This window comes from Sardina pilchardus, chromosome 10 (genome assembly GCF_963854185.1).
Source record: "Sardina pilchardus chromosome 10, fSarPil1.1, whole genome shotgun sequence".
NCBI lineage: Eukaryota > Metazoa > Chordata > Actinopteri > Clupeiformes > Clupeidae > Sardina > Sardina pilchardus.
This window is the reverse complement of record NC_085003.1, coordinates 12165576-12190238: the sequence shown is the minus strand read 5'-3', so window position 1 is coordinate 12190238 and position 24663 is coordinate 12165576. Positions and strand designations below refer to the sequence as shown.

At 46.6% G+C, this 24663-nt stretch overlaps 2 protein-coding genes across 2 annotated transcripts in view; one reads left to right on the top strand and one right to left on the bottom strand.

Annotated features, from left to right (window-relative positions):
• The window catches only part of chd2 (chromodomain helicase DNA binding protein 2), a 32245-nt gene extending 13959 nt beyond the window's left edge, over positions 1 to 18286 (top strand). The window contains exons 15-39 of the mRNA XM_062548264.1: positions 100 to 290; positions 1311 to 1499; positions 1807 to 1966; positions 2436 to 2588; positions 3576 to 3647; positions 4407 to 4556; positions 4738 to 4889; positions 5007 to 5103; positions 5271 to 5363; positions 5530 to 5700; positions 7919 to 8088; positions 8279 to 8320; positions 8722 to 8861; positions 9088 to 9226; positions 9733 to 9883; positions 10326 to 10448; positions 10788 to 10910; positions 11719 to 11847; positions 12609 to 12725; positions 13422 to 13600; positions 13823 to 13922; positions 14276 to 14459; positions 14975 to 15233; positions 15766 to 15821; positions 15900 to 18286. Of these exons, the coding sequence (XP_062404248.1) occupies positions 100 to 290; positions 1311 to 1499; positions 1807 to 1966; positions 2436 to 2588; positions 3576 to 3647; positions 4407 to 4556; positions 4738 to 4889; positions 5007 to 5103; positions 5271 to 5363; positions 5530 to 5700; positions 7919 to 8088; positions 8279 to 8320; positions 8722 to 8861; positions 9088 to 9226; positions 9733 to 9883; positions 10326 to 10448; positions 10788 to 10910; positions 11719 to 11847; positions 12609 to 12725; positions 13422 to 13600; positions 13823 to 13922; positions 14276 to 14459; positions 14975 to 15233; positions 15766 to 15821; positions 15900 to 16168 (3609 nt within the window). The 3' untranslated portion in view covers positions 16169 to 18286. The remainder of the gene's footprint in view (positions 1 to 99; positions 291 to 1310; positions 1500 to 1806; positions 1967 to 2435; positions 2589 to 3575; positions 3648 to 4406; positions 4557 to 4737; positions 4890 to 5006; positions 5104 to 5270; positions 5364 to 5529; positions 5701 to 7918; positions 8089 to 8278; positions 8321 to 8721; positions 8862 to 9087; positions 9227 to 9732; positions 9884 to 10325; positions 10449 to 10787; positions 10911 to 11718; positions 11848 to 12608; positions 12726 to 13421; positions 13601 to 13822; positions 13923 to 14275; positions 14460 to 14974; positions 15234 to 15765; positions 15822 to 15899) is intronic.
• Positions 18287 to 18564: 278 nt separating this feature from the next.
• The window catches only part of rgma (repulsive guidance molecule BMP co-receptor a), a 14510-nt gene continuing 8411 nt past the window's right edge, over positions 18565 to 24663 (bottom strand). Inside the window, exon 4 of the mRNA XM_062548263.1 lies at positions 18565 to 22845. Coding sequence (XP_062404247.1) covers positions 22129 to 22845 — 717 coding nt within the window. The 3' untranslated portion in view covers positions 18565 to 22128. The remainder of the gene's footprint in view (positions 22846 to 24663) is intronic.

The following is a 24663-nucleotide window of genomic DNA, read 5'->3' as shown; positions in this document are numbered from 1 at the left end:
TGTTCTCAAACAAATGTCTAGACGTAGTCACAAGAGCACTTGAATACTTGGTGTAACTCATCTCAGCTCATCTTGGTTTTGCTTTATTCTCGCGTGCAGAGCATCTTGGGGAACATCAACTGGGCCTTCCTGGGCGTGGATGAGGCCCACCGTCTCAAGAACGACGACTCGCTGCTCTACAAAACGCTGATCGACTTCCGCTCCAACCACCGGGTGCTCATCACGGGCACGCCGCTCCAGAACTCCCTGAAAGAGCTGTGGTCCTTGCTGCACTTCCTCATGCCAGACAAGTACGTAGTGCATCTCTCTCTCTCTCTCTCTCTCTCTCTCTTATGTTTGCTGGCATTGCTACTACACTCTACCTCAGTCACTTTCAGTTTAGAAACTAACATCACCCTCTCTTGTCGCTAATTGATTAAATGAAAATGAGCACTAATACATACACATATTAGTTATGTATTGATATAACGTGTGCTCCCTCATCGTGATCAAGATAAATTCCCACAAGATGATTGGTCATGGTCACATCATGAAAACAGAGTTAAAAGGCACCCTTGAAAGGAAGTACATTTATTCTGAGAAAATAACCCAGAGCAAAACACAAATTACAAAAACACATGTCCCACAATTATTGCTACCCCTGAACTTGATACTTTTTAAAACCTCCCTTTGCCAATAAAACAGCTCTTTGCATTCTCCAACATTATGACATGTCTGAGGAGAAGACTAAGCAAGGGATTTGAGACCATTCTTCTTTACAGGATCTTTCATATTCCCGCGCTTGCCTGCTCCTGCAACGTTCTGTCCCGCTCCCGCAAATAATGTGTCCTTTTCAGTGGTGCTCCCACTCACATCTGTAACATTGTGTTCCGCTCCCACCCGCAAAACCCTGCAGGATATGCAGGAGGGACATTCAGTTTTGCCCTCTGTCTCACAAAAGGAGCACTTGACACACACACAACTGAAAAAGACTGCCAGATGTCTGACTTTAAGTGTCTGACACACGATGCATTGTTTCTTCCTCAGAATAAATGTACCTCCTGTTAGAGTAGTATTAATGGCCTTTTTGCCTCTCAAATTTACCAGGGGTTGCAAATAAATGTTTAGGGAGCTGTAACTTCAAAGTCGTTCAGACGGTAGTGGCTAGTGTAGAATAAGAACCTCGTGTGGTATCCTGAGAATGGTCTGAGGTCAGGGTAGGGTGATTTGTTAGAGTGCCATGGAGCGCTTAACCCTCTGGGGATTTTTAATCCCATGTGTGCATGCGATGTGATGTGTGGTAATCCCTCGGGTCTTTTCCCCCCTGCTAGGTTTGAGTCCTGGGAGGATTTCGAGGATGAGCACGGGAAAGGGAGAGACAACGGCTACCAGAGCCTGCACAAAGTCCTGGAGCCCTTCCTGCTCAGGCGTGTCAAGAAGGATGTGGAGAAATCCCTCCCCGCCAAGGTGGAGCAAATCCTAAGGGTGGACATGTCTGCCCAACAGAAGCAGTACTATAAGTGAGTCATCCCACTGGAGTCCCCTGTGTGTGTGTGTGTGTGTGTGTGTGTGTGTATTGAGGTGTGACTTGTCTTGTATATTCTAACCCAGATAGCGCCAGTCCTTGATTATGATTGGCAAGAATTAGTCCTCTCAGTGCAATGAGCCCCGAGAGGCTGTAGTCAACACCGATTTCACAACAACAAGGCTCCTTAGCTGTTCTAAGATCAGTGCAATCTACGGCCTCTTGGGGGTTATTACTAAATAATGCTGAGAGCACTAGTTCTTCTACAGCATTTTTCTGAAGTGCTTTTGTTCTCCTCCCAGGTGGATTCTTACCAGGAACTTCAGGGCCCTCTCCAAGGGCAACAGAGGCAGCTCCTCTGGCTTCCTGAACATCGTCATGGAGCTGAAGAAGTGCTGTAACCACGGTTTCCTCATCAAGCAGCCTGAAGACTTCGAGGAGGATTCACGTGAGCATTTGAAGGTACGGACAAGTGAAGTGAGGAACTGCGTCCTGCATGCAAGGTTAAAGAACCATGATAGTGGACTGGTCGTTTTTGTGTAATGCAAAGATCACAAATGCCTTTTGCAAAGGTGACAAAAGCCCTGCCAGGCCTAATTATACCAATAATGGCCGGGTTTCCCAAAATTGTTAAGAAGCTCTTAAGTGCTAAGAACTTCTTAGAAGCGTTGTAAGAATGTTCTAAGAACGCTCCTAAGAAGTTCCTAGGACTTAAGAGCTTCTTAACGATTTTGGGAAACCCTGCCATTAACTACTTTTGAACAAAAGAAAATCTGCTTAAATGGTGTTGGTAATAACACTGTGTGTGCAAGTGTATGTTGTATGCATGTGTTCTGTATTAAATGTCTATAAACATACTCTGGTGGCGATGAGTGGTATAAAGGTATTAATAATTGATCATTGTTGTTTGTTTGTGATGCCTGCGTTGCAGAACCTGGTGCGGGGCAGTGGGAAGCTGGTGCTGCTGGACAAGCTGCTCACCCGACTCCGAGAGAGGGGCAACCGCGTGCTCATCTTCTCCCAGATGGTCCGCATGCTGGACATCCTCGCTGACTACCTGTCCTACAAGCACTACCAATTCCAGGTATGACCCCAGGGGGGGCACTCTTGACCACAAGAGAGAGAGGGCAGTCAATTCCCATACTAGCACGCCCATGTCTATGAAGACTTTCTATTCTAGGAAGCTCTATTTACTGGCCAGTGGGGCCATGGTTATGAAACACATTCAGCCAGTCTAGTAGTTACCTGAAACCCACTCCAGTCCAGTGTGTGCAACCTCATCCCGCTGCTCTTCTCCATATTCAAGAATGTGGGCATCATTGCACAGTGGTGTAATACAATTACATTTTGTGTAAAGGCAGTGGACTGCGACTCTGCTCTGAGACTCAAGCTTGCAGAAATCCAATCATGTGTGCACTGTGTGCGGATACAGGTTGAGGTGTGTTCAGATACGTCAGGTATAGGTCAGACGTCAGGTATGTGAGAGCCCGTTGTGGTACAAACATATTTACATTATTCTACCTATTCATCATCCTATATCTGTGTAGTACATCTCCAATGTTTTAGTTATGCTAAACCAGTATGAGGCTTCAGCGCCTGGTGCATACCCCAGGGGTGCCAGGGAGTGTGAGTTTGTTTGTGCGTGTGTGTGTGTGTGTGTGTGCGTGTGTGTTTGTGTGATTGCACTAGACTCAGGTGATAACGGGATCAAGTGTCAGGACAGCAGTTAACATGCTTGCCAAAGTGGACCCATCTCCTCGCGCGCACGGTTATTTTTATCTGCCAGTTATTTTTCGACGGGGACTCAACGGTGGTCTGCAGGTTCTGGCAGGGCACAGCCACTCGCGACTCTGTGCCGTTTTAGTGCCACTGGATCTTGGTGGACCCTCTCCATCCCGCTGCAAAAACATGCACAATGCGAAAGTCGCTGCCGCCCTGAGGAATACTGGCTACCCTGTGATATAGAGCCGTGTAGCTGCCGTATGATTTGAGGCGTAGCTGTGGGGGAGCGCTCGCAGGGCGCGGAGCCAGATGTCTGACAGCGTTTGTTTTTGCTCCCTCGTCTTCACAGCGCCTGGACGGCTCCATAAAGGGCGAGCTTCGCAAGCAAGCGCTGGACCACTTTAACGCCGAGGGCTCGGAGGTACGTGCTCTTCTCCCCATTCGTCACGCCTCGTTTGCTTATTTGCTTATTTGCCTGTTTGTTTGTTTGCTTTCTATGTGACTAGTCTGGCAGAATCAGGTCTGGGTAATTGCCCTATGATTTGCCCCCCCGCCCCCCATCCCCACCCCCTCACCCCTCAATCTGCGTCAGAGGGCATTTGACTTGGCCTGGCCGTGACTTGAGGAATGTTTTTTCATGCAACGTGGGAAAAGTGCCCTTCTGTCCACTCACTGCTCCTCGTGCAACCTTAACCTTTCTGTCCTGGCCAGTCCTTAGATAAGTGTTGCATTCATTTGTGTAATTACCGTGAAAGTGAATAACTGGAATGTTTACTTCTGATAAAAATAAAAGCAGACTGGAAAGGAGCTCTGATAGTGCTAGACCTCCGCCAAGGACAAGTGTGCTATCTTGCAGTGTTATCTTGCAGTTCACCTACAAATGCCCTGAATATCATTGAGTATTTTTGAAGTAGTTTTAAGCGTAGGTGACCTAATGGGCCATGGCCATCAGCCCATTTCAGATCACAGATGCCTACTGCCTACATGCCTAGACGTATAAAAAGCATAACCGCACTGAAACACCAGGATGTCAAGTGCAGACATTAGTGTGTACCAGAATGCCCATCGCCTAATGCAAACCCGTGCCAAGTCTCTCTCATGCCCCAGCTCAGATTCTCTGGCTCGTGTACAGTTGGGTTTGAGCTCAGCTCATGGATATGTTGTCTGTCCTGTCAATCAGGACTTCTGCTTCCTGCTGTCCACGCGGGCTGGAGGCCTGGGCATTAACCTGGCCTCTGCCGACACCGTGGTCATCTTCGACTCCGACTGGAACCCACAGAATGACCTGCAGGCTCAGGCCAGGGCTCACAGGATTGGACAGAAAAAGCAGGTAAGCTCCATGCTCTCCCAAACACATACATACACATAACATCTACTCCTGGCTAGCTGTCCAGATGATCCATATTCCTCACAACTGGGGGGCTTTCATGTCATAAAAGTCAGGAAAATCTACATTTTGTTGGCCATTTATTGCTCAAGTCTCAAGCTTTAAATGATTTTTGTTGATGTAGGTAAATATTTACCGACTGGTGACCAAGGGAACTGTAGAGGAGGACATCATCGAGAGGGCCAAGAAGAAGATGGTTCTGGACCATCTGGTCATTCAGAGAATGGACACCACTGGGCGCACCGTGCTGGACAACAACACTTCAGGAAATACAAAGTGAGAGGCGGATTTTTGTGCCGAGATGGTTTATCTTTAGGGCCATTGTGTACATTTTATTTTTTTGATTTGAATGTGGCTTGTGGTTTAATTGGCATGATGTGGTTTTTCTTTTAGCTCGAACCCTTTCAATAAAGAGGAGCTCACTGCCATCTTGAAGTTCGGTGCTGAGGAGCTTTTCAAGGAGGCAGAAGGAGAGGAGTCCGAGCCAACGGTGACTTAACTTGCATGACTTCTCAGTGTTTAATACAGAAGAGATTATTTTCAGTGCTTTGGTCCATTTAATTTTTCAAATTCAACCTTTTGCATTGTTGCCAGAAACTTGTTTTCCTGCACAAGTCATGGGGGCTTGTTAGTAAAACGTGGCTGTTTGTTTGGCAGGAAATGGACATTGATGAGATCCTGCGCTTGGCAGAGACTCGCGAGAGTGACCAGGGATCCAGTGCTACTGACGAGCTGCTCTCTCAGTTCAAGGTGCCTCTAAGTATACCCTCTAAGTATACCCACCACACACACACACACACACACACACACACACACACACACACACAAACACAAACACACACGCTTTTGCTGTTCCTACTGGTTTATCCTTCTAGTCCTCAGTCTCTGAGCGTTCCCCTCTGTTGACTGCTGACAGGTGGCGAACTTCACCATGGACGAGAACGTGCCCGAGCTGGAGGAGCGGCAGCCTCGTGACTGGGACGACATCATCCCCGAGGACCAGCGTCGGCGGATCGAGGAGGAGGAGAAGCAGAAGGAGATGGAGGACATCTACATGCTGCCTCGCAGCCGAAGCTCCAACAAGAGGGTGCGTTCGAACGTCCCACGGCATGCACAAAACACACACTTCTCCAGCGCCACTGATCAGGCATCAGGGAATAGTTCTGCATAATATGTAATTGGAAGGAATGTTGGATAGCAACGTCTGTGACCCATAGCATGTGCTTGCAGTGTGTAGTTCACAACACTCAGCACACACACACACACTGTTCACAGCATCAAAGCCTCGGGGTTGCTACTCTAAACCCAGAGATTTGACCCGCCATGTTTTCTCTTCTGTGTTTTTCAAAGGCAGCTCATTTGCACTGTCAGCCAATTTTTACAGGCTTCACATGGCCCGGCCGGGCCCTTCTCTCTGTGAACCGTTGTTTTGATTTACAAGCTTGCAAAACTGCAGCTCTGGGGTACAGCCTCGCAGAGTGCCTCACATCCAAAGCACCCTTCCCAGAGGGGTCAGCCTGACCTCCTCCCACTCTTTCTCCAACTCAAACCCCGTCCACGGTGTGCGTAGCCTCCCCCGGCGTCTCCTAAAAGCAAAGACTCCTGTCTGTGGCTGACACGTCCCTGGTTTCATGCAAGAGAGGCCTCCTCGGTTCTTCAGCACTGGGCCAACTTAACACCACCTCCCTGACTGTCACGGCAACCTCCCCAGTCCTTCACAAACAAAAACAACAGGCAATCCCAAACATAATCGCCTCCTGCAATGGAAACATTATTCTCTGGAAGCTTAGGAACAGAACCCTTGTGGAGCACAATTGACAGCAGTTCTGTGGCTTCCACTCTCCAGACATCCAATCTCTATACTCTCTCTCTCTTCCAATCTCTATACTCTCTCACTCTCTCTTCCAATCTCTATACTCTCTCTCTCTTCCAATCTCTATACTCTCACTTTCTTCCAATCTCTATACTCTCTCTCTCTTCCAATCTCTATACTCTCTCACTCTCTCTTCCAATCTCTATCTCACTCTCTCTTCCAATCTCTATACTCTCTCTCTCTCTTCCAATCTCTATACTCTCTCTCTCTTCCAATCTCTGTACTCACGCTTGCAGTTCATCAAGTTCCCCCACTGCCTGCCCCCAGCTGAGGGCCCCTTTCCTCCTCCTCCTCCTCCTCCTCCTCCTCCTCCTCCTCCTCCTCCAGCGTCATGGGCTCCCCACGCTGCCACAGAGCGAGAGGTTTATTCAAGCCAGACGTCGGGTGCACTCGCTCCAGATGGTCCTCTGTGAAGTGTTCCCTGAGGCCCAACGGAGCCTTTTCCATCTCCACTCGCAACGCGCGACGTCGCTGCCGCTCGTAATGACTCATTAGATTTTATAGCCCTGCACTAAATCCCCCTGCGTTTGAGTGTGTGTGTGTGTGTGTGTGTGTGCGCGATCATGTATGTGTGTGCTCGTATACCTCCATGGGATTGTATCCGTGGGTGTGTGTGAGAGTGTACGAGAGAGCGAGAGCGTGGTTGTGTGACTGTTGCGTCCTCGCACCCTGTAATGAGTCGTTGGGTTTTACTGCAGGCTGGGCTCCCCTGTGATGCCAGCACACTTGTCTTTACCACAGCCTCATTAGTCCCCCTGCCGCCTGAGATCATACAAATCACACACTCACACACACTCGCTCTTGCTCCCTCACACACATACACACACACTCTCTCTTGTTCTCACACGCACGCACACACACACACTCTCTCTTGCTCCCTCACACACTCACACACACTCTCTCTTGCTCTCACACACGCACGCACACACACGCAAACACTCTCTCTCTCTCTCTCATGCACAAACTCACTCACTCATACATATACACACACAGTCTTTCTCTCTCTCTCTCACACACCCACGCGCACTCATACACACTTTATTTCTCTCTTTTTCTGTCTGTCTCTCTCTCTCACTCTAACTCACACATACCCATCCGAGGAACCACCAGGCCTTGCAGCTCAGAGTGTTTGTTTAAACGCTCACACTCGCACACACAGCGAGTCTTTTCAACATAATCTTTTCAACAGTGTCTCTTTAAATCATGAAGCAGGAGCTTTTGGTGAAAAGATCATGGTTTTTGGACTGGTGTCCAGGTTCTTTGAATTGGTCCTTTGGCGTAGTTCTAATGTTTCTGCAATCCCTGTCTGGATCCTTATCTGGATTGCCTCAGGAGACACGTCATAAATATGAAAAAGAAGCAAGAACATTTAAATAGCATGAGGCTCCACCAGGTTTGACATGTGATACATTTGATATGTCTGTGTCTGCAGGCCCGGGCCAACGACAGTGACAGCGACGTCGGCTCCAAACTCAAGAACCGCTCGTCTGGATCGGACAGCGAGACGGACGACAGCGAGGACGACAAGAAGCCCAAAAGACGTGGAAGGCCACGGGCGCGCAAGAACAACGTGGAGGGCTTCACCGACGCCGAAATCCGCAGGTACAGTATGCAACCACCACCGCCGTGATTAAGAGACCGGAGAATTTTGATCATTTAGTTCAACTTTGATCATGTAGTTTTTGTCCAAAGCTACCAAAAGCTCAATCCTGACCATTTGCTAACTGGAATCATGGTCTTAATGTTCAGAGCACTACACCCTTAACATTTCTACTGTATTTGCACTCATCAGGTTCATAAAGGCTTACAAGAAGTTTGGAGCACCTTTGGAGAGGTAAGGCATCTTTATTAATATTAGTATAATCATTATTAGTAGCAGACAGTTACAGTTGTATATGTCTGAACAGCAAGGATGCTAAGAAATAGACACCGAGCAAGATTGGTCCCACTTTCCTGAGTTGTGTCCCATGTTCTTAGATGGGCTTGGTGAAAGCCACCATTTTTTCTGATAAATGAAAATAACAGTTTTGTACTATGGAGACTGAATTGCCATCATTGTTAGTTTGTCATAAAACATGAACTCGATGATCTGCTCGATGATTTTCACAGCTTTTTAAGCACACCATACTTGTTTTAGAATCCAGCTTGAACAATGTTTCACTGTGTCCTGCTGGTCTGGCTGTCGTTGTGGATTGTGTTGCAGCCATGTCACCTCTTGTGTTGTGTTCTCCTCAGGCTGGAGGGCATCGCGCGGGACTCTGAGCTGGTGGACAAGTCCATCGCCGACCTGAAGCGCCTGGGAGAGCTGGTGCACAACAGCTGTGTGACGGCCGTCCAAGAGCACGAGGAGCAGCTCAAAGACAACCCTTCAGAAGGTGTGTGTGTGTGTGTGTGTGTGTGTGTGTGTCTGTCTGTCTGTCTGTGCCTGCGTCTGTCTGTCTGTGTGTCTCTAATCTGGTGTGGCTGATCAGGAGCGGAGCTATTCCCTAGACATGATGTGCTCTTTGTGACTCACACACACACACTCAGTAGCTAGCCTATGACCTTGGCTGACTCTCTGCCTCTTGTTCTTCTCCTCGTTGCACTGTGCTGCCGCTGTAGCCAAGGGTCCTGGGAAGAGGCGAGGGATCAACATCAAGATCTCTGGCGTTCAGGTCAACGCCAAGTCCATCATTCAGCACGAGGAGGAGTTTGAGCCGCTGCACAAAGTCATCCCCTCCAACCCTGCCGAGAGGAACAAGTGAGTCTTTGCATTGAGACACACACACGCGCACACACACACACACACACGCACACATGCACACAGGCACACAGGCCAAGTTACCTTCAGTCAAAAAATCAAGCATCTGTCCAGGCATTTGAACTCCTCCATTCTAAACACTTTGTAAAGAAGAGTTGACATTGACAAAAGAAGAATTTAATTCATTAATAGCCACTTGTGTATTGTATGTATATGCATTGAGTGAGCATCAGAGGTATCCTCCAGGTGCTTGACCGAATGAGCACAAAGAGGTCCCTTGAGGTTTCTTCCTATTTGTATCTCCCATTCTAGGGAGTTTTTCCATGCCCCTGTTACTTATGGGCTCTCTTTCAATGTTTAACACGCTGTAAAGCGCCATCTTTTTACTTGAGCTAACCGATGATGTGAAGCGCATTGAACTGCCTTAGTAAGAAATGCGCTATATAAATAAAATGGCCTTGCTTTGCCTTGCCTTGTAGCTTATTGTTACCCGCTCTCTTTTCCAGGTTCCAGCTGACGTGCAGAGTGAAGATCCCCCACTTCGATGTGGACTGGGATCTCCAGGACGACACGCAGCTTCTGCTGGGCATTTACGAGCACGGCTACGGCAATTGGGATCTGCTCAAGACGGACCCAGACCTCAAACTGGCCGACAAGGTACACCCACCTCAGGATGTTGTTATAGTGAATTTCTAGGGTTAACAGAGCCAATTTGTTACAAAATGTGCATACAATTCCCAAAATACTAATAGTAAATAGTGCAATTTCATCGTAAGTCATTTTTTGACCAAAGAAAAAAAGTTTTTGCCTAAATCATCATCATTCAATTTTTTGTTAACTTTTTTGTGTTGTCTGAGAAACCTGGAAAAAAAAGATGTATGCCATTATTTTAGGAAGGTGACTCTTTTAAATAATATAGAGCAGATATGGCAGAATTAGTTAGGAGTAACTGCAGATGGAGAGGATGAGGGATGAAGAAGAGAAATGAAGAACAGACATATTGGAGTCTGGCTCCTTGTAGTTATGGAACGTCATGGAAATGTCATTGAATCAGTGTGACCGTGACTTCTTCTCACGTGTCTGTTTGTGCTGAGCGCAGATCCTCCCTGATGAACCAGACAAGAAGCCCCAGGCCAAGCAGCTGCAGCTGCGGGCAGACTACCTGCTCAAGATGCTCAAGAAGGAGCAGGACAGCAAGGACCTCGCCAAGGCAGGAGACGAGGTACAGTACAGACCAGCCATCATTTGGATCAGTGAACACTGAAAGGCCAAATACCAAATCAAGTAAAGGAAAGCTAGTGCTTGACATGTTTAGTGTAAGAAGTAAGAGTACAATACTATTTGTATTTAGATTTTTGCCCTGCTGTTTTTCCTATGTAGAAGCTGTCACATTTTCACACTGGTTTTCACACAGGAAACATTTTAGAGGAAAGTCATGTGTCCAGATTTTTTTTTTTTTAACATTTTTGTCAGGCAGATGTGTGGACAGCACACACTTGGTGTGAAATGAGAAAAATTAATCTTGTAGAAGAATATTCAGTCTTTACGTGTCTCCCCTCAGGTTGTAGTAAAGAAGAGAAAGCCTCGCGTGAAGAAGGAGAACAAGGTTCCCAAAGATGAACTGATCAATGACGTCTCCTCGCCGCGTCTCTCGGACAACCCCTCGGAGGAAGGGGAGGTCAAGGTGGGTCCTCTCTCAGCAGTGTTCAGAGCGGGCCAGTGGGAGACTTTGGGCCATGCCATTATCAGTGGCTTTGTTTTAGCATGCCAGAGCCATTGCCAAACTGTAATGCGTTAAAGGGAAACTATGCAGGTTTGCCGATTTCATCGCCGGTTTCGCTTTTGCTTTTCGTGTTCGCTCGTTTTATGCTTGCTGATTTCTCTGCAGAGCTTCCCCTACAGCTTTACCGTGTATATTTTACAAAACTCCTCAATTGGTCAGTCTGCTTTTTCATGAGCATGATCGCAAGGCTGGAGACTTCCTGTTAGGAAAAAATAGCCAAATAGCCATTCCAATGACTCTGAAGCTGACTAATTAAGGCAAATACAATATAAAATGTTATATTGTACGTATGTATTGTACGTGGTATTGTATATTTGTTATATTGTACGTACTTTACCTAAGCTGACATTCTAATTAGTCAGTTGAGGCATTTTTCTGTACAGGCAACTGAAATGTATATCAGAGCACTTTTAGTTGCATCTAGTTGTTAAGTTGCTAGGAATGAGCGTCTATTGCTTCATATTTATGCTTCTGCAGTAACATTACTTTTAACATTTGACATGTTAGTTATGCGGTTGTTAACAGGACAACATACAAACAGAACATCATTCCAAAATAAACACTTCCATGGTGGTACTCAAATCATTCTCATGCGAGCTTTTGCTTCCCCCACCTGGGTTTACGTTACAGTAAGGCAGATGGTATCTTAGTTCATAACACATACGTTATGAGGGTGTGTTCCCTGAGTGCTGTCTGTTTTTTCCTTCAGGACGACACGGCTGATAAATCACCTGCCAAAAAGAGACAGAAGAAGAAAGACAACAAAGAGAACAAAGAGAAGCAGGGAACTCCTAAAAAGGAGAAAGAGAAGAAGCGCACCAAGGCCAAAAAAGAAAAGGTGTGTTTTTCTCTCTGTATTATTGAAAATGTCTGCTCCACACCCCTCTTGTAAAAGTGTGAAATATGACTTCATAACTTCACAAATCTGTAGCAGAAATGTTTCTAGAACCACAATGGGGATGCAATTGGAATCCCCATGTGCTGTCTATGCAATCTAGAAGCATTATTACTACTTACTGCACCTATGTTAATTGACATCCACTATGTAAGGGATAATGTATAGAAGGCTGGTCATTATCAGGAAAATGCGTTCCGACAGGGCAAACTAGAACCACTCTTGCTGCACCCTGAAGGAACTTATTTTCCCGTTAATAACCAGCGTTCTATATCCTATTTCCCAAAACAAAAAAGAATGATAGATCTCTTAACATTTATTTGTTATGTTTTCGTCATGGCTTTTGCTTAGAAACAAATAGTTTGCAACACACAGCGGTCTGTTATTATGGTACATACCAACGGTCTGTATAAATGGTCAGACCTCCGAACGTTGGGAAGGCCCATTCAAGTCAATGGAGCATTCTACAGCATTATGAAGAGCTGTGCAATAACTGTAAATATGTACCTATGTAGTAATTACTATGCAATTAAGTCATTATGTAGTTAGCGTGTTGCACAGCGTACTAGAGTCTTAAGAGAAAGATTTATGTTGCTACACATGTACAGTACAGCATCATTAAAACTAAGGCGCATATTTCAGGTTAGAAATAGTCAGTCCAAATGTAGTATTGCGTAGCAGTGCTAAGTGTCCCCTCCTTTCAGGCGAAGACGGGAGCCAAAGGGAAGAAGCCCCAGGGGCCAGTGCACATTACAGCAGGCAGTGACCCTGTCCCCATCGGAGAGGAGGACGACGAGCTGGACCAGGAAACCTTTAGCATTGTGAGTCCTTCTCTCTAGGAAGCAGTTTCATTCCATAATGTATTCTAGAATATTCTGAGCATGTTCTTTCATTCTCTCTCTCTCTCTCTCTCTCTCTCTCTCTCTCTCTCTCTCTCTCTCTCTCTCTCTCTCTCTCTCTCTCTCTCTCTCCACACATTGATGTAACATACACACAGACAGGCGCACTATTGCCCTCAATACAAACAAAGAATAAGATGTTTTTCTCCTTTTTGTGCAAGTGTAGGAAGCAGTTTGATTCCATAATGTATTCTAGAATATTCTGAGCATGTTCTTTCGTTCTCTCTCTCTCTCTCTCTCTCTCTCTCTCTCTCTCTCTCTCTCTCTCTCTCTCTCTCTCTCTCTCTCTCTCTCTCTCTCTCTCTCTCTCTCTCTCTCTCTCTCTCCGTGAGAATAAATCAGAGCAGAATGAAATAGGAATGTGTGGCATGGTTGTTAGGATACCAGAAGGTGTTTAGTTGCCCCAGATGGTTGTGAATGGATATGTTAGTGTGTTTATGTATGCATGCGTGAGTACAAGCCTGTATTCAGATACAATGTGTTTACATGCATTTTCTGTCTCTATGCTTTCACACTACCATTTTGTATGTTTGCATACTTTTGCGTTGTACGTATTCAATTGATTTAAATATGTGTGTGTGTGTGTGTGTGTGTGTGTGTGTGTGTGTGCGTGTGCAGTGTAAGGAGCGTATGCGACCGGTGAAGAAGGCTCTGAAACAGCTGGATAAGCCAGACGAGGGAATGACTGTGCAGGACCAGCTGCAGCACACGCGCACCTGCCTGTTGAAGATTGGTGATCGCATCACAGAGTGCCTTAAAGCCTACAGTGACCCGGAGCACGTCAAAACATGGCGCAGGTAACACCACCTGCCCAGCTAGATACATGACCGGCATCCTAGTGCAGTCCATGGATATGTGTACAGTACACATTATTATAAACATCTGCAGTCCTAGGAAGACTTTTTCAGTATTTATACTGTTAGTTTTAAAACTTATTTTCAGTATTTATACTGCTATTTTTAAAACTATTTTTTGCTACTTTAATGTTCATTACTAACTCGTCTGTTTCTGTGTTACAGAAACCTGTGGATTTTTGTGTCCAAATTCACGGAGTTTGGAGCCAGGAAGCTGCACAAGTTGTATAAGATGGCTCAGAAGAAACGTTCCCAGGAGGAGGAGGTGAGCACTCATGGTTGTAGCTCTCAGAGGCATTCAATTCAATTCAATTCAATTGGCTTATCTACATAGAGCCAGTAACAATTGAAATAGTCTCAAGGGGTTTTAGAGCCCAGTGTCTGAACCCCCAAGAGCGATCACTAAGGCAACGGTGGCATGGGAGAACTCCCTCTTAACAGGACGAAACCAGCAGATCTCTGCTGCTTCTGAAGGCCGTGTAGACATGTAGAGATAAATCCATGAGGGATGTTCCATAATCACAGATGGCGATGTCTCAAAGAATCCAAGAGTCCAATTTTGGTTTCCTTGGCAGCATATTTGGACCCTAATCATTGTTATCCTTTTGTTATCTCCAGAAAGAGCATCGCAAGAAGGAGGACCCAGGCAAGAAGAGGCCCTTCAGGCCTGAGCCCTCCGGCTCCAGCCGAGACTCCACAGGCACCCAGCCCTCTCAGAAGGGCCATCCGTCTGGGCCCCCTGGCCATGGCCACCACAGAGACCCCTACGGCCAGCCCAACAAGAGACACTTCCCCGGGGACGGTGAGATGCTAGCACAGCGTGGGGAAGAGGCTGACCTGCGAAATAAAGAGCTTAAATCTACGAGAAGCATCTTACAGTTTTTGCCCGTGGCTTGAACACATTTAGCTAAACTTCACTCACTGTGCCAAAACTCTACACACAAGTAAACATAACACAACACTAGGAAATATACCTTTCACATCTATGTCAAATTGAAACTCTACTATCAGTACCTAAACTCTGCTATCAAAACCTAACAATCGTTTGTCAAAATGTACAAAAGTTGTGTTACTTTAGTCTAAGCATGGGTCTATAGTGTTCAAGCAACGGGCAAAAACTGTAATGCTGTTGTAAATACCATACCATCCTAATATACGATATAAATTTGTTTAATTAATCTACCCAGTGTTTGTTTAGCCATTTTGGGGGTTATTGTTTGGTATTGTTATAGTTGGTGCTCCTTGTGAAAAACAGAAATCGATAATCACGTGTGGTTGATGCTGACCGCCGCTGTGGTGCGTTTCTTGTTGCAACAGACCGAGGAGACTGGAAGAGGGACCGCAGCTACGGTTACCCCAGCAATAGCAACCAGTCATGGCAGGGGGACCGGCAGGGGGACCGGCATCACCCCTACGACCGCTACAAGGACCATCACTACGGCGACCGGCGTCCCCACGGCGACTCCTACCGGAGCTCGAGCGGATACCGCAGCAGCGGCTCCCCGCGGAAGAGGCCCTACGATCAGTACGGCAATGACCGTGACCACAGAGGCCACCGGGACAACTACTACGACAGGTGAGCAGAGGGAGTGGGAGTTGCACCTAGTTGTAGAAACGCTCCCAGGAATTTGTTTGCTATTTCCAGGTTAATTTTCAAGGAACTCTTTGGATTCCTTTAGTCTCCCCTCTGCAGTCTTATAAATATCAGATGAGCTTGGTTGTTGATTGGCCGCCATGGGAAATCTCATACCTAATAGCACAGGGAATTTAACATCTCTCCCGTGCATATCTGAAAGAAATAATTACTTGCAACACTATATGTGTCTGATGGCCCTAGAATGTACAAAAAAAGCATCAGGTACATTTTTGTCATGCAATTTGCCTCTGTAGCCATTTATGTCCGAGTGTTGCGTATAGTCAGAGAGGGTTAAAGCGGATAGTAATGAAGGCTCTTTGGTGTAGTCAGGTTTCATCAGGCCATAGGAATCAGAGGTGCAGTGCTCCAGCTGTGGGTGGATTTGTTTAGACATCTCAGTGCATCTCAGGTTCAGTGCTACAGGCCATCACAACACTGCAGCCAGTAATGTAAACCATCCCTGCTCCCTCAGACACATGGACCCCAAGAGGAGACGACCCGATGACTTCCGTTCCCAGAACTATAGCAGCAGTGGAGGAGGAGGCAGTGGAGGAGGTGGTGGAGGAGGAGGAGGAGGAGGTGGAGGAGGAGGAGGTGGAGGAGGAGGAGGTGGTGGTAGTGGTGGTGGTGGTGGTGGTGGTGGAAGCCATGGTCCAGACTTTAGGCGGATGCCCGATCACAGAGGACCCCCAGGTAACCCTGGCTCCAACGCAGGGCCAGACCACCACCGGCCCTTCCACCCGGACAAACCCCCTCCCCTGCTGGACCCGCGCTCCCCACAAGCCCAGAAGTCTCCCCACGACTCGCACTCTCCTACCGAGCGCCCCCCCGCCGAGGCCAAACCCGCCGGAGACTTCAACTGGAACAGCAGGTAGACGCAGCTCCGGCCCTTCCTCCGACTCCTCCGGCCGAGAGGCCAGACACAGTGCCCAGGATAAGCTGCCCTCACTCGGGGGAATGGCTAGCTGCTGCTGCCGCTGCCAAAGCCTCCAGCCTTGGCCTAGAGCAGCCAGTGGCCGCTTCCCTCCTCAACACACAAACAACCTGCTCAACAGAGGAGGGATCAAGACAAGCAAGCACCATCTCTGCCAGCCCCAGTACTCTCCCTCTTCCCATGGCCGCCAGGTGATGCAGCCAGGAGGCCTGCCTCCCCTTAAGGCCCCCCTCTCTCCCTACTCTCTCCACTCTCTCCACTACCTGAGGCAGGTTACAGCCTGACCCCCCCTAAGGAGTAGATGGGAGACACTGTTTAACCGTTAGCTAGATTTGTATGGACTCTGTGAACTCAGCCGTGAGAAATGTTAAGTCCTATGGACTGTCACAGGAACAATCTTCAATGCCTTTTTGAAAAGAACGATTGAATGACACATTTGAAGTGCCTGACGCATTTGGCCTTTTGAAAGTAAACAGAGAAGGGATTGACCCCCCCCGGCCCCCAAGAGTAAAACATTTATTTTTCTGATGTTTGTCGCTTTTGGTTGTTTTGTAGTTTTCATTGTATTATCTTCCAAAAAATAAGGATCTCTATTCTTAGAAAAGAGTAGTCTGTATTACAAAAACAGATTGTGTCTGCTGCACCTTCATGCCAGCGTTGCTTTCAAGCTTTAAGTTGAGTAGCTCTGGTGAAACTTATCATGTGTTTTTCATTTGACTCTCCCCGACAGCATATTTCTCATAGGATCATACCTTTACGATGACTCTCAGTGGATTACACTGAAACAGCATTTTTATAACAATGTCACTTTAAATGTTAATAATGCATCATTAGTAACCACTTCTGGTTTTTCCATCACTGAATTGACCAGTCAGCTAAAAAAAAAGTACCATTGATATGGCTTTTTATTTTATTTTTTATTTTTTAAGTCAATCCCTTAACTGTGCTACGAGCACAATACTGTTAATGGTTGCCCAACTTAATGGCAAGAGTGGGCGTTTATGCACCAGTATTCAAGGTCAGTGTGTATCTTTTAGGGACGACTCAGAACACTATGATATGTAAGCTACTCTTCTTTTCACTGTCTTTGTGTTCTTCACTTTGAGCCATTTCAATGCCTGTTGGGGCCCTCTTTGGCCAGTACGGGCAGTATGAAGACTTCTCCTGCATCTGATATTGCACTAAAAGTTCAGTACTCTACAAGTCCTCTGTTTTCTACTTTTTAAGTATTGAGTGACATGGACTCGAGACTCATTCATTCTTTTGTTATTCATTAGTGTGATTTTTTTTTTATTCTACCTTACAAAGTCATGAAAGAAAAACAAAACACAAGAAACCAAGTGATCAAGGATTGTGTCCGAACAGGATCTTGCCAGAGGAGTCTCCAGCACAGAGAGCAGCTGACTCTGGCTTGAATCTGGCCCTGATAAGGCACAGATCCGGTCTGCCTCTCCGAGCAGACAGCCAACATTCAGCAGTCAAGCTCACCCACAATCCCGACCTATTGAACATAAAAACATGTGGATTTATTTTTTAAATGTGTTTAGCGTTCTCTCCATGTGTGCCTTAATTCTGATGTACATTCACATGACTGTATGGATGCCTGGACGTTCAATGATTTGAACATAAGAGATGTCTCAGTATTACGTGTTTGTGATGGGAGTTGTAATCAAGGAACTCGAGAAGACGACTCAAGTAAACTTGAGGAAGGGGGTGGGAGCAAACGTGTGGGTTGTGTGGTTTCGTAGTGTGATGGCAACAGTAAGGGGATGAGTTCATGTGTTTGAGTTCAGTGTGAGTGTTCGTACTCTCGGACGGTGACAGTTGTGTTTGTTCCAAGGGAGTGCCCGGAGAATCTTCCACCCCTTCTCCCCACAACGCCACACCCCGCCAACCAGACACTACCCAACAGCTGTCAGAGCCGGGCTGAGCTCAACAGATAATGCCAACCAGAGTAATTTATAGACAAGACAAACTAAAATGCCACTGTTCAATCAGACTATACTGTACATATGTTTATAGACCTATATGTATTAAAGTTTCCTACATCATGAAAAAAGTTGCATTTGATGGTGTTTTCTTTTTCACTTTTATCTCAACTAACTAAAATACATTAAAAACGCACAAAAAGTGCGTTCAAAATGTCAAAAGTCAAACTCCAAGACCAGTGAAAGGTTCGTGGACATTTCATTTGAGAACATAAGATCCACTAGGTGGCAGTGTAAGCCATATAGAGTTGGCAATGTTAGTCGCTTCATCATTGATTAATTCATGAAAGATGGCAATAACTTAACAGTAATCAGTTGCAGGAAGATCAGATAGACACAAGACACAAGATTTCAAAAACAAATCGACAAGACCGTTTATTTTCGCTCAATAAATAATTTACAATATGTACAGGTAGCATGAGGCTCCACTTTAGTCCTACATACAAGCCCAGTTTGATCTCTCTGGCAAAACCCACTCTGTAATACATTTAGATTTTGTTTTGTTTAGATTTTGTGTTTTTATTCTTTCCTAGCTTTACAACTTTGATTAGCTCTATTCACAATCAAGTTCATGACAAGTAAGAGCTAAACACAAACAAAAATATAAAGTGCTTCTTCCATAATGAAAACAACAACAACGAAAAACACCATTGAATTTCCTATTTTTGAATATGGTTCAGTTCTGATTTGTTTTAGATCTGTTAGGTTGGTTAACATTTGGTGTGTTGTTTCACATACATAGAACCTTTTCTCTTTTTAAATAAAAGGTCACATTCACTGTACTCACATATATAAAATGTCAAGATTTACAAAAAAATAACAACAAATAAACACTATTCTTTTTCAAATGTAACAACTTTTACAAACCTATGTACAGACTCACATTACACACAAAGAACCATCCATTGATAGAAATCGACTTTACAAAGTACACCCATCAACACAAAAAGTCCACATTACAATCATTTAGTTGTTTGATATCCTTTTTTGTTAGCTTGTCTTACAGACTAAATTAAATCCGCACTGGCACATGCTTGGGTAGCAGTAGTATCGCCTGCCTGATGTTTCAGTGTAAGCATACCCTCTGAGATGTTCACCTCAGACAAACAGATCTAGAATACATTTGTCGGCAAAAAGTTGGATCGTACCACCTCAGCATGGAGGTGATTCAGTTGGGAGTTTTATTCAGGCAGACGCCGGGTGTCTTAATGTGGGATTTAATGGGATACAAAAATCCACGCTGTGAGACTGAATATACACCATGGGCCAATTTCCATCAGCAAATCTACTTGCAAATCAGGGAGCGACGTGCACTTTCAACTTGCCTGGGGTGTTGATCTAAGCTTCTACCGCATCACAATGACCTGATAATGAAGTTTGACATGGGAGTGGGCATGTTGTTCTAACATTAGCATTGATATTAAGAGGTACCCAGAAGCAGAGAATGTATTTTTCTTAATACAGCAGACGTTTTTTAGTGCTATAAACATTGAACTAAACCTCCCCGATCTCCACACGACTGTTTCTTTTAAAAACTCTGACTTCATGTTTAAAACAAATGGTGCTGGAAGAGACAGTAACAGGGAAAAAAACACGGGCCGATGCCTCTTTTCCAATGGAAGTAGTGGTGAGGACGATCTGTGGATAAGCCGAGCTTGGCTGACATATACACTCTGTTAGATCTCCTCTTGTGCATACAGCGCACAAACTCAATTCCATCCACTGATTTCTTTTAGCAGCACCTTCCAGTATTATACACAATCAGGACGTCTGGTTGGAGTCCAAATACTTAGGTGAACCATGAAGATTCCCAAAGAGAGAGAGCGAGAGAGAGAGATGAGGAGGTAAAGAGAGAGGGAGGGCGAGTAAAAAAGAGATAGAAAGGGTGAGTGTGACTGTAGAAAGAGAGAGAGACTGAGTGGGAGAGCGAGAGCGAGCTAGAAAGAACTCAGATGTTTGGGGAAAATTGTTGGCACCGGGGCTGGTTCTTTGGCAAAGGGCCTCAGCCATAAATTCACAGATCTGCAAAGTTGTGAGTCAAGAGAGGCCTACAGCACAGCCACGTTGACACCCCTTTTTACGAAAATAGAGAGATAGAGACAGATAGAGAGAGAGAGAGAGAGAGAGAGAGAGAGAGAGAGAGAGAGAGAGAGAGAGAGAGAGAGAGAGGGGGCACTTTTCTTCTTTTCCGCAAAGCAGTCAGGAAGATGAATGAGTCTGCCCGTGGGGTCGTGCGTCCCTTCCAACCCTGCCCAGTCACGGTTTACGCTTGGCCAGTCCCCCTTTGCTCAACTGGACATCTTCCACAGCACAGTGACTGTAAACCGACCCAACAACTTTGAGTCGGAGAACAAAAATAAAAAAAAAGATCTGGCAGCTGTGGGCTGGCTGGGCTGCGTCCATGTTGGGATTTAAGTAATGGAGGCTTTCTGTTCAGTTGATCGATGGGATTTTTCATTCCAGAAAAAAAATTCTGTAAACATATTGTTCATATGGCAGCCTGCCTTTCCTCTGTGCCCCAAATGTGCTTGCTCTCTGGGCTTGTTTTTTGTTAGAGGTTGAAAGAAGTCCACATAAACTCCAATCAAACTGAGCAATAAATATTTTTGAGATTTAAGCACCAATGTAATGTGGGTGTATTTTCTTTGACAAAAAAAAATCTCTTTGACACTGTTATTGACACATGGAAACGGTGAAGCAGGAAATTTTTTCCAATCCGTCTGCCAATTCACTTTGGCAAAAGTTTTTTGGCAGACAAAGGCCATTGAGAGTGACCTTAGACCACCAGGCCGGCACTATATTGAAGCCCTGGGTGCAGTATAAAGACATTAGCAAATATGTCTCCAAACTACAATTCTACAGTTCTAAGGAACACACACACACACACACACACACACACACACGTATGCACAGACGTGCACACACACACACACACACACACACACACAAAAGGACCTGGCGTTACGGCCAATTAATCTCCGCTGCAGACAAGCAGGCTCGTTGCTCTGACGTCCCTCTGGCTAGGGGCTCCCTCTCTCAGCGAGCTCTGCTCCGGCCTCCTCCAGCTCTGGAGGCTCATCAAACAGGAAGCTCAGGGAAGGCCCTCTCCTTCAGCAGAGGTTAATAACAGCTCCTGTCATGGTCAACCTCCCCTGGTTCCCCCATCCCCACCAACACACACACACACACACACACACACAGATAGATACTGTACACCAGGGGCCAAATACAACCACTCCACTCACTTGGCACCAGTGAAGGAGGAGATCCTCAATGCGAGTTAAAAATAGAGGGATAGAAGGAGCGAAAGGGAAAAAACATGTCCTTCTTTCCACAGAGGATCATCCCCAATCCCATCATCGTCTCCCGTGGGCCACTTGGCCTCTCTGGGAACGAGGGATTAAATCCGAAGCTGGACATCCAAGCTCTCGGCAGACAGAGGTGGGGAGGGATGGAGTGTGTCCGGGGAAGAGGGAAGACAAGGGGGGGGGGCTCTCTCACTACAGTTCCTCCTCATCACAACCGTGTCTCTTGAGGCCGGCAACAGCAGCGTGATGACAAGCAAGGAGACCGTGGGGATCTCACACTCCCGAGTCCGACTTGACGAATACTAACGTTTACTGTTCCCCCTCGGCGCATAACGAACCACAATGAACATGAATGAGTCCATGGCTGGAGAGAGTGAGATGACCCGGCGCCGAACCCACCTGGAATCTCCCCCCCCCCCCCCAGCTCACTACCGCCACCTTGGGATTGGGAGTGAGGGGGCGCGCCAGTGCAAGGGCTCTGCCTCCGACATACTGGACGTGACGCGGCCGAGACCGGGCGGTATGCGGACACACACAGGCTCTCCCACAGCCATCACATGGACGATGAAGATGACGACGATGAAGATGACGGTCGCGGTGGTGGACTATAGGTGTGTTGAGCAACCCTCCGTCCAGAGCACCGAAGCCAGCAGGCTGAGAAGCAGCACGAGGGCCGAGTACGAGCCCTGGAGCCCCGCGGTCCCTGAGCGCGGGTCCCTCTCGAAGATGTGGTGCTTGTCCTTGTGGGAGTGGAGCACCTTGACGTCCTCCAAGGCGTAGAAGGCCGCCAGGGTGAAGTTGATGTCTCCCGACGACAGCAGGTCAAACACGCAGGAGTGGAAGTACATGTCCTCCACAGGGAGGCGCTCTTTGCACTTGGCGACGGCCGCCTGGTAGGTGAAGCCAGGCTGCGGAGGGCTACCGGGGCTGCCGGGCCTGGCCCGGCCCCGGGCCTGACTCTCCGCGGCGTGGGCCCTGAATGTCCTGAAGTCGATTCGCTGGTTGTTAGGGCAGCCGTGCAGGCACAGGTAGAGGTCCTGATTGTCCTGGTCCTCCATGGAGTTGACCACCTCCTCGGGCATCCGCACGGCAAACGTCAGGTAGCGACCGACCTGCCGGACCACGATGGTGGTGCCGATGTAGCGCGCCTGGATCTCCACGTGCTGGCCCGGAACCTTCTCGATGATCCGCAGGGTGTTGGCACCATGACGCTCACCACCGTTCTTCGAGCCATCGGCAAAGGCCGCCGGGAGTTCGTCTGTCTCGGCGTGGTACATCTTCTGGTCCACACACTCCTGGAAGTTCTTGAAAATGATTGTCAGCTGAAAAACAAAGACAAGAAAAGTCAGTGCCACAGATTTTTTTTTACAAAAATAAGCCGACAATAAAGTTACATTCTGAAGTGCATAACATTGATTCAATTCATGTGCAATAAATATTATAAGCTAATAATCAACATTTTTATAAATTAAGAAAAGGTTCATATTAAATAATACATTAAAGGTTAAGGTGCACATTAAATATTCCTCCATTCTGTGTTGCAGAGAAAGGGGGGGGGGGAGACTCAGCTCTGATGCAGCCTGGCTCTCCAGCCTCAGGTGTCACATTTCAGCTGCAGCTCCGACGTGCGGGAGGCCAAAGTAAACGCTCGCAGAGGAACACAGGTCTAGTCTCTGTTAAATCAGGCCTCAGTTCGCAGACACAAAGGCAATCCATTCATGCTGCCCGGAGTGGCCTGTGAACCCCAGAACCCTGCTCCAGGGAGTGGCCCCGCGCCAGGCCGCCCCGACTGCAGCGTGTGGCGGGGGCTAATTAAGGAAGGCTGGCGCTGCGGCTCTGCTCTGCTCTACTCTGCTCTGGGGTGGTGGGGTAGTTCAGGATGGGGGGGGGGGGGGGGGGGGGGGGTGAGGGTAGAGGGTAAGGGGGGGGGGGGGGGTGACATTGGTGACCCTGGGGATGACAGAGTGGGTCTGCAGTGTGAAGTGACATGAGAATGGTTATGAGGGTATAACATAACCCCCATGTACCCCAGTGAGAAGACCGTGTTTGAACACAAAATGCACGTCATGAGCAGGGCAATTTTGAGTAACCAGAAGCTCGCAGTGGCCACCTCAGCAACATCTGAATGTCAGTGTGTTAGGGAACTGCAGGACCAGATAGGATAATTGCAAACACCGCATGACTAACTAGTCTAAAGGTCTAAAGGTCTCAGGATGACAGAAGTTTCCAGTTCCATTCACTGCCGGAAACAAAGCCGGCACTGAGTTGCCCACAGCTCTCCGAACACCTCATGCCCCTTAAATATGTCTCATGCCAGGTACAAACACTGTATGCCAGGTCATGTAGCTACATGCCTATGCTAGCTAACAAAGTACCTTTCACTATCTGAATCTAGCAACAATGTCTGAAACTAGCAAAAGTAATATGATTATTGTAACACGAGTGACAATCCTTTTTATGATTGAGATCAAGTTTATGATTGACTCAAATTCACTTACACACCACTACCAACTTTGTAACACATTCTCTCTAGAGGCAATGTCTCACTTCAGGGGAGGAGAATCAGTCTCCTTTTTCACACTACAACCATCGACAACAACCATGTTAATTACTCTTTTCTGTTCCATCTACATTTCACTGAACTATAGATGAGCTTTCAGCTCAAGCTGAAAAGGGCAGCGGGGGGTAGAAACAGAAAAGGCCAAAACTGCTCCAGTAACCAGCCCACTCAGGTCAGAATCCCCCTTCCTCCCCACAAGCTCACACAGTTCCTCTATGGCAAAAGCCCAGACAAGCAGTCCTTATTAGGGCCGGGCGATATGACAAATTTATACTGGTCCCATTAAAATTTTTACACGTTTTTACTGTTCAAAGATGTGTCATGGAAACACTGTGAACATCATTTCAAGTGTGCTTTTATCATTGCTTCATTTTTTTTGTTCCATTCAATTCTCCACTTCATTCTGTTTCTTTCCATCTTTTTGGGGCTATTCTCCTGTTGCACAACAACTAACTTCTGGTAAAGTCTGTACGAAACATACAAATAAACCTCATTATCTATTTGCAAACAAACAAATTACTTTTTACTTTTGTACATACAAATTGAGTACAATGCGATTCTATAACAGTTTCATATTGTA